The sequence below is a fragment of the Mauremys mutica genome, chromosome 2 (genome assembly GCF_020497125.1).
Source record: "Mauremys mutica isolate MM-2020 ecotype Southern chromosome 2, ASM2049712v1, whole genome shotgun sequence".
Lineage (NCBI taxonomy): Eukaryota > Metazoa > Chordata > Testudines > Geoemydidae > Mauremys > Mauremys mutica.
The window spans coordinates 93,218,396-93,236,715 of record NC_059073.1 but is presented as its reverse complement, the minus strand read 5'-3'; the positions used below and the strand labels follow the sequence as shown (position 1 = coordinate 93,236,715).

Below are 18,320 nucleotides of genomic sequence, written 5' to 3'. Positions count from 1 at the left end.
CAGTGCAGAAGGAAAAATGGCACGGTATGGTATGGTATTGCCATCTTTACTTCTGCGCTGGGCCCTGAGTCAGCAGCCGCCACTCTCCGGCCACCCCTTCAGGGTTAGGCGCCTGGCCAACAGCCACCGCTCTCTGGCTCCCCAGTTCTGAAATCAGCACAGAAGTAAGGGTGGCAATACCGCAACCCCCTAAAATAACCTTGTGACTCCCACCCTGAAACTCCCTTTTGGGTCAGGACCCCCAATTTAAGAAATGCTGGTCTCTCCTGTGAAATCTGTATAGCATAGGGTAAAAGCACATCATGGTCCATGATGCGTTATCTATAACAAACCTGTCGCTAAATGTAGGAGCTGACCTCAGTAATGGATTGTGAACGCCATACAGGCCACGCAGCCAGCACAGAGATGTGAATGAAATCTGCTATGCAACAAGAATAAGCTTTTATAGCTAAATAAATCCTCAAAATAAATCACAGAAATTAGAAGTGGAAGTGGTCCATATTACTGTGGCCATGTGCACAATGGCAAACGAAAGGAAAGAGGAAGGCAGTCTGGGACCACAGTAGACTAAATACCAGGCTGGGTTTCAGGAGACTATTCCTGGCTCTGCCAATGACTCACTATGTGTCACTTGGCATCTTTGTGCCTTAGTTTCACCATTTATAAAACGGGCTTCACCTTTTTTCAGTGCTGTGAAATGTATGGCCGAAAAAAGCTATGAAAGTGCTAAGCATTTTTCCCCACCCTATTTTTGCAAAATATTGCCACGTGTGTTTAATGAGCGTAACCTCCATGATACAACTACATACAGGTTTTTAAAATTACTCACTAAAAACTCATCCCGGATAAAGAACTTGGCTCTTGTGACTTTGGGATCTTCTCCAGCATCTGGTGTTGCTGTTTAATTAAAAATAAATTGTATCAGATAAATTAAATAAATGAGAGCTATTTTGCATATTTAATAACAGATGGAATATATAAGAGATAGTTCTTTGCTATAGGAATTAAAAAACAATATACCTACATTACATTCACAATTGGTTCATCCAAAACGAAAGAACACTTTAAACCAGCGTTTCTCAAACTGGGATCTGGTCCACAAGCGCACTCCAATTGGTCTGCGAGCCCCACTGATCAACTTCTCTCCCGCACACCGGGGAACAGCTGGGAGGGAGCGGGGATGGGGTGTGCTCGGGGGAAGAGGGTGGAATCATGTCCAGGGCCGCCAGCCCGCTGATCAACTGCTCCCCGTCCCTTCCAGTGCCCCCTGCATGCTGTGGAACAGCTGTTCCCCGGCATGCAGCAGGCGCTGGGAGGGAGGGGGAGAAGCAGGGACAAGGTGTGCTTGGGGGAAGGGGTGGAAGGAGGCACGGAAGAGGAGGGGCAGGGGTGGAGCGAGGCAGGAAAAGGTGGGGTGGGACCTTAGAGGAAGAGGTGGAGTGGGGACAGGGCCTGGGACTGAGCGGGGGGATTGGGGGTCCACAAATTTTTTTAAATGAAAATGGAGGTCCTCAGGTTGCTAAAGTTTGAGAACCGCTGCTTTAACCCATCTTAAATAAACAAACTTCTATTTCACAGCTTGTTATGGGCAACAGCCCCTTGGCTAAATTGGGAACATTGCTTACGGCAGTGACATTGGTCATACAAACCACTAGAACGGATTGTAGACGCTGCAAATGCTTACTCACATTGATCACTTTATTCACATGGATCAGCGTTTGGGTTCAACTTGGTACCATATGCTGATTTGAAAAATGGTCTCAAGTGTGTAACACAATGAAGCTACTACACAGAGTAATTTGGCTTTACAAATAATAAGATTTTACCTTTCTTTAAAAGTAAATTTGTTCTCTTTTTTTAAAAACAATGTACATATTTTTCACACTAGCAACTATTTATAATTAGAAAATATTTCAATGTAAAGTACATTTTCTTAACAACCCCTAGCATTTAGTAACAGGAAAACACTGAAATGTGAAAATAGCAATTCAGTAGTTAAACATTCTGTTGCTTTCATATCTGTTGACAAAGTTTTGATGCTGAAGACCATTTATTATATAAGTCAGGCCCTACTTGAAATGCAGGCTGACTGTCAAATAATTGTGGCTGAGATGCGGACAAGACATGGAAAACGGTAGAAAAGTAATAATGGATCTTTATTAATTGTGGTAATTTGGAAAACCCAGAGAAGACCTATTTGTTTAAGAAAAATTTGCTAGAACAATATAAACACTTAAACATTATGTTATGCCTGCTAATTTTTTTGATAACCAGACATCTTGTTACAACTATATTAGAGTCGTTAATGTGTGGGGCTGACAGCGGGAGCCTGCCCTCCCGCCCTCGGGGATGACAGCCAGAGCGCCGCTGCCTGGGACTGACTGGCAGAGCCCTGCCACTGTCAGCATGGATAAATGGGGAAAAAAGTGTGTGTTGCAAATCTCAAAATGTAAGCAAAACTGTGAACTGTGCAAAGTAGGCTAATTAAAATAAACTGCAGTGGAAGCTTAATGTTATGGGATCCACAATTTCCACAATATAGTAAATTAAGTAGTACATAAGGTGTTTTTTCATCCCCAAGTTAACAGGGTACTTAAGCATATGCTTAACTATGCATGTGAGGAATCTCCACTGACTCAATGGAACTACTTATGTGCTTAAGTATCTTGCTGAATTGGGGCCATATTGGTCAATTTTTTAATGTTCAGTACAGGAAATTCATTCCTCTAGATCACGTCAACTCTATTTGTTTTGGGTACAGAATTCATTTTATCCTGAAATAAGCAATGAATTGAAGAAAGAAGCTCAGTATAATTTGCTTCATTCCATCCCATTCTACCATAATTTTGTACGTAACTAAGATACGTGATCAGATGCTTACAAATAAAATAGGGCAAAGACCTTTCCCAAATTAAGTTTTCCCTTTGTGTGTGTACATGCATGTGTCCTATCTTTTCAGAGTGGTGTATCATCATTTTGATTGAAAGAATCTGCATGCTTTGTAGTACTTGTGAGAAAAAGGATTATGCCTGCTACTTTAATCCCTACAGTTACGAAATCTTACCATCATCAGGTACAGTGTAACGCACATATTCAGGAAAGTAATCTTCAATTTTTGATTTCCCTGCCAAGACCTTTTCAGCTAGCATATCCTGTTTGTTCAAGAACAAAATGATAGAAATGGTCCGTAACCACCTGTGAAGAACAAACCAGATGTTGATGCCAACTCTAACACATCCATTGGACAACCATTTCATAAAGGAATCTTTAATGGCCTATTCTTATTTTGTGTGGTCTGTGAGGCACTTTTAACCAAGTTTAATAAAAAAAAACCCCAACCAAGCTAAACTAATATTTCAGTTATCTTGAATTCACATCTGTACTGGTTGACATATCAATAGCATTTAAAAATATTGTTTTATAGATTAACCCTCTGCTACAAAATCACTAGCCCTAGGCACCAGAGTGTTAACATTTTCTAAAAACGTCACAGTAAAAATTTAATACTAGCACTTCTTAAAATGTAAAGATGTGCTTGGTTCTACTAAAGCAATAGAGAAATATTGGAGGTTACCTATCCGTCTTGTACATTTTTCATACAAATTGCTGTATCTGAACTGACCAACTGATCATCCAAACCAGAATCCTATATGGTACCTGATGAGTCGGTGAAGTAAACCCCATTCTGCCACAATAATGCACCAGACTATTATTGTGACACTACACCACTGGGATTTGTGCTAAAAATTCTTCCTGACCTAGTCTGACAATCACCTCATGCCCGGGAGCATAAAGATAGATAGATCAAGTCTTGTAACTTCTCATGATCTTACACTGCATTTCATTTTTACTTATTATCAATTAGAAATCTATTCAAATTGCTAGCTAGTTACCATATCTATCATTTACAGAGACTACAACATTAGTGTAATGTAAAAGAATGCTACAATTAGATTAGATAGAGAAACTGTGGTAGCTGTTAAAATATCTAATTATACACTTATCATACAATACAACCTTATAACTTCACACTTTAGTAAATGGCAAACTCCAAATTTCATACATTAATCTCCCTACAGATTTTGGAGTTGCTTGAAATGATGCCCTGCAAGATTTTGTGGTTGTATTAGGGATGGGAACAAGAAATGTGACATCATGCTGTCAGCTGGACCTATCATGAAGCCCCATGTCATGCGCTAACCCTGACCCAAACAGTGGCTAAAGTTCTTAAACAGGGCTACTTGCTTATAACTGGGTGCAGTCCCACTGGACTTGTTTTCAGGGGACGACTCTTAGGAGAGCCGCTGCCTGTATGCTCTTGTGGTATTGAGACTGGTGCCGTGAACGTGCATGAAGTTGGTTGTTGCTACTGCTACCATACTGCTGTGATGAGAGGACATCCTCAGTGTATCTGCTCCCACCTGAGGGGGAGATGGAGCTGAAATATGAGAACATCCTGATCTTCCCCACTCAAACATAGCGATGGCAGAACTGGGTTTCACTCGCTTCCTTAGCTTAGCACTACAGAAATACAGAAGTGGTGGCAGCTCTTGAGACCTGGCTGCTGACCTTTCCAAAGCCCTTCTCACTCCCTGCCTGAATCTGTATGCTTCTGGTGGGCCATCTGGACTGTTGGCTTCTTGTTCAATTCTATGATCCTGTTAGAATACCAAGAAACTGACGTAGTCTTGTCTCTGCAGCAGCAACAGCTGCAATGTACTGTAAGTACAATAGCCCTGTTCCAGGGCCATAGATGGTGTTGCGGAGGGGTTAGTGCAGTTGGTGGTGCTTCAAGATTGGTTACCAGGGAAGATTCTGGTCCTGTCTTGACATTTTCTAAACAAAAAAAATCTAAATACTTAGCAATGGGGCCTGCTCACTAGTGAGGTATCACTGTATGCACTGAAGTACAGGTTCATTGGCAACTTAAAGTGGCAAACTTCTTTTCAATCGGTACGGAAAGATATTTTATTTGAAATTTCTATAAGTTGCTACAGAGATATTAATAATAACAGATAGAAAAAGTACTTGACTGAGCCTTTAAAATTATTAACTAATATTTAAGTAATTAATGCTTGAACAAAGCTTAGAAAAATGTAAGTGCTAAATACTAATTTCATTATTACTGACTACATTAATGCTCCAGAAAGAGATTTATTTTTACCTATTGTTCCAGATGCTTTTGAAGAGATCCAGGGATTCCCGTAGTCTGTTTGTGTTATTGTCTTCCCTTATTACCATGTTGTAGCTGCTACAGGCCACAACAAAGATTATAGCAGTGACATCTTGGTGGAACACACAAAAGAAAAAAAATAAAGAGAACAGAATGTTTCATTTACTCCAAACAAGCTCAACATTGTAATATTTTAATGCAGCCACACAAAGGCACCACACAACTCCGTCTGCAGTGTACACTCTAATTTATGTTGGAAGAAACTGTATGTGATGCTGGGTTCCTTTATTAATGTCACATGGTGATGTGCAATTTTAATCTATGTTCAAATGAGACTGTTTTGCTGTAAATACCTCATTTGGTAGGAGAAACTTAAGAGAAGATGTAGTGAACTGATAAAATAATACAAAATACACAGATGTTTTTGAAAAAAGAGACCGTCTTATTTAAATTTAGTGTAAACCAAAATTCTAAGAATAGAAACTCTCCCAGCAGAGAATAGATTCAAGCTAAAAATGTGGTGCAGACTTACCATTAAAACATTGGATCCATTTTCTTCTTTCATCTCTCTGGCCACCTACATCAAACATGCTGTTAAAAAGCCATAGGATGTTATATCATTTGTGTGCACTAGGAAAATCACATGAAGCATGCAGGGTTAGGGTTCAGTCTGACAGATCCAAGGGCAATAGCAAAGAAATACTGCCTGAAGGGGAAGAGTTCCTGAAATTGTGTTGCCATGTCATGCAGACATAAAAATTACATCTTCCCTGCCCTGTTGGGAGAATTCCACTGAATTTCTACAGAAACACACTTTTCCTGCAGGATAAATAGATTTTTAAGCCTTTAGGATAGGGGTCTCAAACTTAATTTACCTTAGGGCCAGTGCAAGTCCTCAAATCCTCCCAGCGGGCCAATGTCACTCATGCTGCCCAGAACCCGCCCCCCAAAAACTCCGACCCCGACCTGCCTAAGGTTCTGGGCAGAGATTGGATTAGGGAGGAGGTCTGGGATAGGAGATTGGGGTGCAGGCTCTGGGAGGGAGTTTGGGTGCAGAAGGGATGAGAGATTGGGCTCTGGGAGGGAGTTTGGGTGGGGGAGGGGGTCTGGGGTGCAGGATCTGGAATGGAGTTTGGGGGCTGGGGTGTGTGTGTGTGTGGATGCAGGCTCTGGGAGGGGGTCGGGGGTATGGCGCTTATCTGGGGCTCCAAGGTGGGGTGGACCGGGGGCCCTCTGCGTTCTTCTGGCACCAGGCACTGCTCCCGCAGTGTCCCATTGGCCACAGTGGCGCCCAGGGTGGGGCAGCATGCAGAGGCACAGCCCTGCCCCTGGGCCACAGGGAGGGGCCGGCAGCCGCTGGAGCAAGCAGGCAGACGCTGCTCAGCTCCGCTGTGCTGCTGGTGCCTCTGGGGGTGGTATGTGGGGCCAAGGGAGCCCTGGGGGCCACACTGGGGAGGCCCACGGGCTGCAGATGGCCCGCGGGCCGGGAGTTTGAGACCTCTGCTTTAGAACTATATGTGGCTGAGGTTTTGTGTGAGACCCTTTTGTAGGTTTGACGTCAAAATGTTTGGACCTACCATGCTCTAACAGGCACAAGTTTCAGAATATTTCCAACACTCAGTGGGGAAGTTAAAATTCAGAGGCACAATATTGATAAAGTATTTTGGTTAAAAATAATAACTACAAGCAGCCTGATGAGGCGTATGAAAAACATTGTGTGTGTTTTAATAGGGAAACAATATGAAAGAGTGATGGGCAACCTGCGGCCCGTGGGGCACATGCGGCCCATCAGGGTAATCTGATTGCGGGCTGAGAGACATTTTGCTGACATTGACCGTCCACAGGCACGGCCCCCCGCAGCTCCCAGTCACCGTGGTTCACCGTTCCCGGCCAATGGGAGCTGCGGGAAGTTTACCCTAACGGGCCGCATGCAGCCTGTGCGCTCCAGGTTGCCCACCACTGATATAAAACCTCAAAATCCATAGATTACAGCTCTTCAGAACAAGAAGAGACTTATTTCTTTGGGCCCAATTCTTCAAACCCTTGCTGATGCAAATATTCCAATGAAGTCTGCATCGACGCCAAAGAAAGTAAAGAAAGTACTGTGTAAATTGACAAGATTACATAAACATTATGAAATGAAATAATAAGCAACATCCACCATAGATACACCTTAGGATAGAAAGACACTAAGGGACACTACTACAGTTTTCAGCTTTCTTTTCTTTTTGAGTAAAAGCCAATTACATTGTGTCCTATAAAGACAAAGAGGTTGGAAGACCTACAATAGCTACAATATAAAAAATGTGAGGTAGGGACATCTGAATCAAGTGGTTCAAAGTAAGTACAATAAACATAAATTATTGCTAATACACTTACTGAAAATTTACTTTATCTACTTGAAATCTTGTTTCAAAAATCCCTGATGTCAAAACTCTGCATCTTAATAGATCCTGGAAATAAGAAAATAGACACAGATGAATGACATTTTTACCCCCTTATTTTGATTTGAAAAGCATGGAATACTCCTTTAGATGAAAATCCTTGATGTTTATTTTAATTAAAGTAAAATCTGTCTTGTTTATAAGCATTTACCTGCAAATTCACACAATCAGTATACAAATAAAATAACATAAATAGATCTTGACTTTGTAGAAGCAGGAGGATGTCGGCTGTTTTCGTCCACTAAACACATATTGAAGTCTGTTACTGATGATTGTATAAAGTTGCACATGTGAGATGGATAATGTATTTTAAATTATATAAAAATAAGTTTAAAATGTTAGGTTGCAAAGTCAAGCATTCACAAGTTAGAGAATGCCAGATTTACAGTTGCTTATGCAACCTTAATTCTGCCCCGCTTATGTCCTGAATGAGATGAGTCCTAGGGAAAAATAGTATGTGATCATGTAATTAAAGATTGTATCATAATTAACAAGGGGGCAGAATTAAGGTCATATGCACAGCTGCAAACCTGGCATTTCCTATCTTTTGAGTACTCCTTAACTTTAAAACAAATAATATTCTTAACATAGTTTTTAAATGTAATTTCCTAGGGTTTTTTTAAAGGAAAAATATTTTAAAATTCTACCGTGTGCAAGAGAAGTTAACTCACCTCGCACAGTAACTGAGGTTCTTCGAGATGTGGGTCCCTATGGGTACTCCATTTCAGATGATGGTGCATTCTGGCACCGTAGATCGGAGATTTTTGGTAGCAGTGCCTGGTCGGGCTGCGCGTGTGCAGCAGCTGTCTCGCGCCCGTTGGAGTCTCGGTCAGTGTGCGCATGGCCCACATCCGTCGGTTCCTTCTCTACCGTAGAGTCCTCGTAGCGAACTCCAAAGTAGAGGGGAGGAAGGTGGGAAGTGGAGCACTCACAAGGACCCACCATCTCAAAGAACCTCAATTACTGCACAAGGTGAGTAACTTTCTCTTCTTCTTCGAGTGTAGTCCCTGTGGGTGCTCCACTTCAGGTGAATGTAGAGCAGTGCCCATGATGGTTGGGAGGGCTTTGGAGTTATGTGAATGGTAGAAGTAGAGAGGACTGTGAGGCCTAGTGTGGCATCTGCCCTAGAGTCTTGAGTGATGGCATAGTGGTTAGGAAAGGTATGCTCTGATGTCCATGTGGCAGTTTTGCAAATTTCCACATGGAATGCCATGCATGTTGCCATGGCCCTAGTAGAATGGGATCTAATCCCAGTAGGGAATTGTATGTTGTGTTTGATAACACAGGTGGATGCAATTGGATATTCAGTTGGAAAGGCATTGCTTGGATACAGCAGCACCTTCTGATCATTCTGTCACCGAAACGAACAATCTCAGGGATTTACGAAAAGGTTTTGTTCTGTTTAAGTAGAAGGCTATAGCCCTCCTAACATCCAGGAGTGTAATGAAGCGTCTTGTAGGTTTTGTGCGGTTTAGGGTAGAATGCAGGGAGATGAATAGGTTGGTTGATATGGAAGGTAGGCGAAGACCATGTAGGGTGGATTGCCCATCAGTGCACTAATCTCGCTAACGGATGTGATGGCCACTAAGAATGCCACCTTCACTGACATGTGTTGTAAGGAGCGGGTGGCTAGTGGTTCGAATGCGGGTATCATGAGTCCCTTGAGGACTAGGTTCAGATCCCATGTGGATGTGGGAGAGTGTACTTTGGGGTAAAGGTTCTGGAGCCCAGCTAAGAAGCGTTTCATGATTGGATGTGTAAATGTCGAGAACCCATCAATCTTGTAATGGAAGGTATTAATTGCCAAGAGATAGACTTTGATAGAGCTTAGGGATAGGTCTGAGTTCTTGAGCTCTAGAAAATAGTCTAGCACCATGGATAGGGGCGTAGTGCAGGGAGTGAGGTGTTTGTCAAGACTCCATTTGGAAAAGCGTTTCCATTTCTGTAGGTAGGTCTTCCACGTGGACTCACGTCTGTTGTTCATTAACATGTGTTTGACTTGTTCTGAACAGATTAATTTGTATAAATGGAACCATGGAGCAGCCACACCTTCAGATGGAGCTTCTCCAGTTGCGGATGGATGATGTGGCCGTTGGCCTGTGACAGGAGGTCTGGCTTCATTGGGAGGAACCGTGGAGGACAAACTGACGTGCAGAAGGTAAGGGTACCAGGTCTGTCTGGGCCATGCTGGAGCAATCATGATGATCCTGGCCTTGTCATCCCTGATTTTGCGTAGGACTCTGTGTATCAGAGGTATGGGGGGGAATGCGTACGTGAGTGTCTTGTCCCAACTGATTAGGAAAGCATCCCCCAGAGATCAGGGACTGAGTCCCACCTTGGACAGAACAGTGGGCATTTGTGGTTTTGCGCTGTGGCAAATAGATCGACAGAGGGAAATCCCCATTGGTAAAAAATCTGTTGTAAGACTATATGATTCAATTCCCACTCGTGCTCCTGCGAAAAGTGTCTGCTTAGTGTGTCGGATGTGGTATTTAGACATCCTGGGAGACAGGAAGCTGAGATGTCAATGTGGTGTCTCATGGTCTCAGTGCAGAGGGAGTGGGACTGAGCCCCCCCTTGTCTGTTGATGTAAAACATGCACACTACATTGTCTGTTATCACCCTTATAGATTCATTTCTTATGAGAGACAGGAAATGAAGGCAGGCTTTCTCACCACTCTGAGTTCCAGTAACTTTATGTGTAAGGCGTGTCTTGGATGGTGACCACCTGGCCTTGTACTGTGTGGTGATTCTGGTGCACCCCCCAGCCCAGTAGGGAGGTATCTGTTGTGATCATGATCGATGGTGGTGTTTGCTGGAAGGGAATACCCGCACATAGGTTTTCTGGTTTGGTCCACCACTGTAGGGATTCTAGGACTTTGGGAGGTGGCGTAATGAGTTTGTTCAGGCTGTATTTGGTGGGTCTGTACACCGAACTCAGCCAGCCTTGGAGAAACTGCATATGTAGTCTGGCATGCTTTACCATGAATGTGGTGGCAGCCATGTGTCCTAATAGTTGTAAGCAGGTCCTCGCCTCAATCCGTGGGCATATAGAGACGTTGTCTACCAGGTGTTTTATTGCCAGTTATCTGGTATGGGGTAAAAAGCTCTGTCTTGAACTGAGTCAAGGTGTGCCCCGATGAAGTCTAACTGCTGCGTGGGTACTAATGTTGACTTCTGCACGTTGAGTTGAAGTCCCAGTTTTTGGAAGAGATGGGTGGTGAGTTGCGTGCTTGTTTCTGTCTCTGTGAACGTGCGTCCTTTGAGGAGTCAATTGTCCAGATATGGGAAAATTATGATCCCTTGTTTGCATTGATATGTTGCAACCACTGCAAGGGTTTTGGAGAAGACACTCAGTGCACTGGACAGTCCGAATGGGAGCACTTTGTATTGCAAATGATCGTGAATTGGAGGAATCATCTGTGAGCTGGGTGTATAGTGAAGTTAAAGTATGCATCTTGTAGGTCGAGGGCTGAAAACCAGTTCCCTTGCTCCAGTGCTGGATTATTGTGCCTAAGGTGATCATCTTGAATTTTTGGGAGAGTGCGAATTTGTTGAGTTTTCTGAGGGTCAGTATCAGGTGCCACCCCGCACTTTTCTTCTGAGTCAGGAAATAGTGTGAATAAAACCCCTTCCCACTGTATTGTGTCGGTACTGGTTCCATGGCACCCAGCTGGAGGAGACGATTTACTGCCAGCCTCAGAAGGTGCTTGTGAGAGAGGTCCCTGAAGAGGGGCAGGGAGGGAGGTAGGGGCAAGTGGGGCAAGAAATAAAGGGGATGGAATAGCCTGACTGAACTATTTCTAAGACCCAATGGTCTTGAGTGATGTGCTCCCACGCCTGGTAAAAATGTCGCAGGCGGTGGCCAAATGGGCAGATAGGCGCTGGTGTCAAGGGGAGGTCATTCAAACCCTCGACCAAACCTTCAAAACTGCCATTTGTTTCCAGTGGGTTGGGGTGCTGATTGCTGTGGTGGTGCCTGCCGGCACCGAGGTAGTCTGTTCCTTTGTCTGCCCGAGTCATATGGTCTGGGTTGAGGGCAGGTATATGGGATGATCCCTAGGGAATTGGTAGGGCTGGTATCTCTTCCTCTTCTGAGGTGGAGTGTATATGCCAAGTGTGCGTAAGGTCGCATGTGAGTCCTTCACAGTGTGTAGAACTTCATCTGTTTTGGTGGAGAATACTTTGTCCTTATCAAAAGGTAGATCCTCTAACTTCAATTGCAGCTCCTTGGGTATGCCCGAGGACGAGGGCCAGGAAGCTCTACACACGATGACAGCTACAGCAATGATACGGGCAGCTGTATCGGCCATATCCAGGGCTGCTTGTAAGACAGTTCTCGGGACCAGCTGTCCTTCAACAAGTATGGTCTTGAGTTGTGTGTTCTTGTCCTCAGGGAGGTCAGTGGTAAATTTGAAGAGTTTGGCATAGTTATTGTGATCATATTTTGCCAGGAGAGTGCTGTAAGTGGCAATACGAAATTGCAAGGTGGAAGAGGTGTATAACTTGAGGCCCAAGAGGTCCAGGGGTTCGTGGTCTTTATCCTGGGGTGTTGACCTGTGTTGTGTGTGTTTGTCCCTATAAGCTGCAGCTTCCACCACGAGAGAATTTGGTTGAGGGTAGGAAAAAAGAAAATCCATTCCTTAATACTTCCTGTCTGCACATAATACTTCCTGTCTGCCCTTTTGCACGTCGGTGGGGGGTGGGCAGTGGCTGGTTTCTCCATACTGTTGCCATACTGTCTCCGCCAGCTCAAGGATCGCCTCATTTATGGGGATGGCAAATTTTGCAGTAGAGGATGGCTGTAGTATCTTCAGCAACTTGTGCTGGTTCTCCTGGCCCTCCTCTAGGGGAATGTCCTGGCTAATGCCTATTTTTTTAAACAATTCCTGGACTTGCTTGAAATCATCTGCCAGCGTTGGAGGGGGCGGCATGATGGCCTCGTTGGGGGGAAGAGGACAAGTTATATGCGGGCGACAAGTCCTCGGTGCCTGTTTCCTCCTGTGGTTCTTTGGTCATCTCTTCTGGGGCCACCAATATTGTAGATAGCAGAGACATTGGTAGAGAGCATCATTCTCCCCTGGGTGGTGAAGAGGTTCGTGTGTAGTGGGCCTTGTATGCCATCCATGGGTCCCACAGCAGCCACTACATGGGAAAACCCATGGGAAGGCACATCCAAGACTGCCCATACCATGGGTAAGGTGATTGCATGTGACAGTTCTTTGGTTTTAGTGAGCCCCCCCGTTTCCTTTCTATGAAGAATGGGGGAGTGGTGTGGGGAGAAGACTCCTTTGTCCTGCTCCTCATTCTCGCTATTGGTGAACATCAACGGTGCCGTGGGAGACATGGGTTGAGTAATAATTGGTGAGCCATCAGTGCCGAGAAGAGGAGATTGTGGCACGGATGCCCCAGCAATGTCCTTTTGGGTTAAGAATTGCTGTGGTGCCGGTGGTTGTGGTGGACTTTTGGTCATCCTTGTCAGATCTTGGTTGGAGCGACTGCTCCATAAGGATCATTATAAGGTGGAGATCCCAGTTACGACGGGCTTGAGGTTGTTACAGTGAGTGCACTTAGATGGTATGTGTGCTTCACCAAGGCACCTCACGCACTGAGAGTGCCCGTCGGACCATGGCATCACTGTGTGGCAGGAGCCTCATCTCTTGAAGCCAGGGGAGCCTGGCATTTCTAAGGAAAGTTTGTGTCCCTGAGGGAGACACGAACAAGGGGAAAACTGAAATGAATTTTTTTTTTTACACTACTAGCAACTAACTAACTAACTATACTAGAACTAGGAATATATCTAACAGGTATTTCTATCTATTTAACTATAGGAAGAGGAGAAGATATCGCACTGTTCCAAGGCCCATCTTCAGCCGAGGACGGTTGAGAAGGAACTGAGGGGGACGAGCCATGTGCACACTGACCAAGACTCCAACGGCCGCGAGACAGCTGCTGCGCATGTGCAGCCCAACCAGGCACTGCTACCGAAAATCTTCAATCAATGGTGCCGGGAGGCACCGTCACCTGAAGTGGAGCACCCACAGGGACAGCACTCAAAGAATTGTACAACCTTATCCTCATCATTGGGTTTGAACCCTGAACATTCCAATACTGCAGCCCAGACTGCTATGACTTGAACTACAGAATTAATTACAGTAGCTGGTAGCAGAAGATGGCTGTTTTCTCAGAGGTGGGAAGAAGCCTGGTCTACCTCTCCCTCTTTCTCTTCTTCCCGCCTAGGAGTTGGGGTAAGTCCTGTACCATGTGCTGCCCTAGGAAGATGGCATGAGTTGCGGTGGCCAGGGACTGGTTGCAGCAAGCTTGTCCCAGCTCTCTCACTCCCCATCACCCTATGAGTTAAGAGAGCTTCAAGCCCACTTGTAGTGCTACAAGCTGGAGGGGGGAGGGAAATGGGCAACTAGGGTTGTGTATTGAGTCTGGGGAGGGGAGCCCAACCTGGTCTCTTTCTCTCCCCTCCAACAGCCACCGCTACAGGTGCTCTGAGTAGTTATCAGTAAGGCTACGTTTTAGTCATGGGTATTTTTAGTAAAAGTCACGGGCAGTAAACAAAAATTCACGGCCCATGACCAGTCCATGACTTTTACTATATACCCGTGGCGGGGGGCCACGGGTGCTGGGGGGGCAGTCCGGGGGTGCCATGGGTGCTGGGGGAGGTGGCTGGGGGCAGGGGGGTTGGCAGGCGCTCCCTACCTGGCTCTGCATGTCTCTGCAGCTCCTAGGCCGTGGAGGGGCCAGGAGGCTCTGCGTACTGCTCCCGCCACAAGCACTGGCTATGCAGCTCCCATTGCCCAGGAACCACTGTGGACAGGGCCTGCGGGCACGGGCAGCATGAGGACTCAGTCCCCTGGCCCCTCCTCCACCTAGGAGCTTCAGGGCTATGCCAGTGGGAGCTGGGGAGCCCCCCACCCTGAGGTAAGCACCCCACCCCCGCACCCTCCAACCCCTCAGGCCAGGCCCTGAGCCAGCACCGGCCGCTGCAGAAGTCACAGAGGTCACGGAAAGATCTCTGTGACAGGCTTGCAGCCTTAGTTATCAGACACTTCCCAGTAGCCCAGCTGCCAACATTTTCCTGAGGAATGCAAGTAATAGAAGAGAAATGATGATTTTTATGAATTCTCTCTCAGAAAAACCTGAATGGAATTTTAGGGGATAAAGACACTTGTCTTGCCCAAAGAAAGCCTTTCCCTCTTCCAAATCTCAAAGACCTTCTGCAAACAATGGACGTGTGAGAACTGCTCAAATAAAAAAAAAAACCCGGAACATAACTTTCTACTATATATTCTAGCAAGCGTTAGGCAACCTAAGCATAGGAGTCCCTGCCAACTCCAGCTATAATAAAGCCATCAAGAATGATAGCATAGTGTGCAGAAAGGCTCCAGGGGAACAAATGGGCCTAAGGAGATGGTGAAACCAAAGAGTGAGGCTCCCTCTTTGCCTATGTCTCCCCAGTTGCACCAGTAAGCTTGAGGCAGAAATCAGGTCATGATTCTAGGAATGAGTCTTTAAGTCTTATGAAGGCTAACCTGCTCTGAAGCCACCTTCCAGCTGCAAAGTCATCATCTTCTCAGACAGCTTTAGTAACCTGTTGTTTGCATATTCCATTTCTATTTTGTATTCATTCTGCTGTATGATTTTTGCCTTGTGAATACTGTTTACAAATACTATAGTTATAATTCAGGCTATGTTTACGTCACAGAGGTCATGGAAGTCACAGAATCCATGATTTCCAGAGACCTATGTGATATTCTCTGCTTCAGCTCCAGGGGCTGCAGGACTCTGGAACTAGCAACCAGTGGGGCCCTGGCAGGTTTCCAGCAACAGGCAACAACAGCGACAGGGCCCCCCCCGCCCTGCAAGGTTCCAGCAACAGGTAACAGACTGCTGAGCCCTCCTCAGAGTTTCAGCAATGGGCAACAACCTCATGCAGAGGGGAGGGGAGTGCCTTGGGTGTCCCATTTTCTTTTTAGGAAATATGGTTACCCTGCAGCTTCCAGTTGCTGCGGGCAGAGGGGGAACCCTACAGCTCCCAGCCACCATAGTGGCAGGGGAAACCACGGAGCCACAGCAGCAAAAGTCACAGACAGGTCACAGCTTCCATGAATTTTTATTTATTGCCTGTGATCTGTCTGTGACTTTTACCAAAAATAACCATGACAAAATCTTAGCCTTAGTTATAATTCCTTTGCACAGCCGCATATCTCTTGGAGCATCTGGATAGTCTTGTGGTTAAGGCCCTCAACCACAGGAGACCTGGATTCCATTCCTCGCTCTGCCATAGACTTCCTGTATGACCTTTGGTAAGTCCATTAATCTCTCTGTACCTCAGTTATCCAACTGTAAAATAAGACAATACTTTCTATCTCCCACTCCATATATGCCTATTTACACTGCGAGCTTTCCAAAACAGGACACTCTTTTACTATGTGTATGTAAGACCTATCTCAATGGGGCCCCTCATATCACTTGGGACCTACAGGTCCCACCATAATACAAGTAATGAAAAAATACAAATACTTTAGCCTACATCACTGGAGGGCTGAATGGACATAGCATCAAGGCTTCTGGGAGAGGAGTATGTGACTGACAGGCAAATTTTGGTACCCCTGATGGAAGGCCTCTCGGTGCCATAACAAAATATAATGAAACAATTAAAAAAAAAATGAGCGGCCTGCCTAACGTTACTTTCAGTAGCTATAGAGAAGGAATGTCACTCTGAAGACTGATCCTGAAATATAAAGTTTAAAAATTTAAATGCACATACATGTTATTTAACCCCAAGTGCCCAGTCCCAATTGAATAAGCAACAAATTTGTTCTAGTTTCACAGTGGTATAAATGATATAATAAATCCATATGATGCATCTGTGTCGCAACATGAAACTAGAGGCCAGCCTATAGCCCCACAAACAAAGCTTAGATAAAAGGCATTGCCTATGGGAAATAGGTGTTGGTTGGAGACAAAAGGAAAGAAAAATAGAAATCCTTCCCCTTCTAGCATGTTTATGGCCTAGTGCAAGGGTCTCAAACTCAATTTACCTTAGGGCCAGTGCCAGTCCTCAAATCCTTCCAGTGGGCCAATGTCACTCATGTTGCCTAGAACCCACTCCCCAAAAACTCTACCCCCCCCAAAACTCCTCCCCCACCTGCCTAAGGATCTGGGATGGAGTTTGGGTGGGGGAGGAGGTCTGAGGTAGGGGATTGGGGTGCAGGCTCTGGGAGGGAGTTTGGGTGCAGAAGGGGTGAAAGGTTGGGCTCTGGGAGGGGGCCTGGGGGCTGGGGCATAGGCTCTGCGAGGGAGTCTGGGGGCTGGGGGCTGGGAATGGGGTGCAGGCTCTGGAAGGGAGTTTGAGGGTGGGAGGGGGTGTGTGGGAAGGGGAAGGGGGTGCAGGCTCTGGAAGGGAGTTTGAGGGCGGGAGGGGGTGTGTGGGAAGGGGAAGGGGGTGCAGGCTCTGGAAGGGAGTTTGAGGGCGGGAGGGGGTGTGTGGGAAGGGGAAGGGGGTGCAGGCTCTGGAAGGGAGTTTGAGGGCGGGAGGGGGTGTGTGGGAAGGGGAAGGGGGTGCAGGCTCTGGGGAGTTTGGGGGCGGGAGGGGGTGTGTGGGAAGGGGAAGGGGGTGCAGGCTCTGGGGAGTTTGGGGGCGGGAGGGGGTGTGTGGGAAGGGGAAGGGGGTGCAGGCTCTGGGGAGTTTGGGGGCGGGAGGGGGTATGTGGGGTAGGGGTGCAGGCTCTGGGAGGGGGTCAGGGGTGCGGCCCTTACCTGGGGCTCCCGCGCGCTTCTGCCCCCAGGCACCACCCCCGCAGCGTCCAATTTGCTGCAGGGGCGCTCGGGCAGCACACAAAGGCACAGCCCCACCCTGCCCCTGGGCTACAGGGAGGGGCTGGCAGCCACTGGAGTGAGCAGGCAGACGCTGCTCAGCTCCGCTGTGCTGCCGGGGCCTCTGGAGGGGGGGAGCGCCTGGGGGCGACAGGTGGTGTCAAGGGAGAGATCTGGCCCCAAAACTGCTGGAGCCCCGCAGGCCACACTGGGGAGGATTGCGGGCCATCTGGGAGTTTGAGACCCCTGACCTAGTGGATCTGCTGTGCAAACTCATTAGATATGCTTCCACCAGAGTTGCTTTCTCCTACACTCTAGTGTAGGTAGCTACCACAGAGCTCTGGTTCTGCCACATGCAGAAGGCAGAGTCCCCAGTGCACCCCCTCTCTCCTGTTTGTCACCACTGCCGCACAGTAGAAATTAAACATTTCTTTTACATATGGAGGCCTGCCCAGGAAAGGTTGGGATTTCTCAGTGAGTGTCGAATGCTGTGGTTTGAAGTAGGGTGATCAGACAGCAAATGTAAAAATCGGGACGGGAGTGGGGGGTAATAGGAACCTATTTTAGAAAAAGACCCCAAAATTGGGACTGTCCCTATAAAATCGGGACATCTGGTCATCCTAATGGGATGTAGGAAGGAAGAACAGATGGATCATAGGAGTCAACAACAGCACTGATTGTATTAATCTAGCTGGTTCCACTGGAAGGACTCTTAACATATTCTGAACTGCAATATTTCACTATCTCCTTAGAGTACTGGCTGAAGTACTGCACCAGATTCAAGAATTATGTGGTTTGCCATATTTCTGTGAAACATCAAAATCAGCTGAGATTAAAGTAATGTTTACATAAGGAATTCATGTAAATGTGTT

The 18,320-nt window shown here is 46.2% G+C and overlaps 1 protein-coding gene across 3 annotated transcripts in view; it reads right to left on the bottom strand.

The window, feature by feature from the left end:
- The window catches only part of GNAL (G protein subunit alpha L), a 323,051-nt gene that overhangs the window by 7,158 nt on the left and 297,573 nt on the right, over nucleotides 1-18,320 (bottom strand). For all 3 annotated transcript variants that reach the window (XM_045008183.1, XM_045008184.1, XM_045008185.1), the window contains 5 exons: nucleotides 7,553-7,626; nucleotides 5,706-5,764; nucleotides 5,165-5,285; nucleotides 3,065-3,195; nucleotides 830-897 (listed from right to left, as the gene is read on the bottom strand). In XM_045008183.1, the coding sequence (XP_044864118.1) occupies nucleotides 830-897; nucleotides 3,065-3,195; nucleotides 5,165-5,285; nucleotides 5,706-5,764; nucleotides 7,553-7,626 (453 nt within the window). The remainder of the gene's footprint in view (nucleotides 1-829; nucleotides 898-3,064; nucleotides 3,196-5,164; nucleotides 5,286-5,705; nucleotides 5,765-7,552; nucleotides 7,627-18,320) is intronic.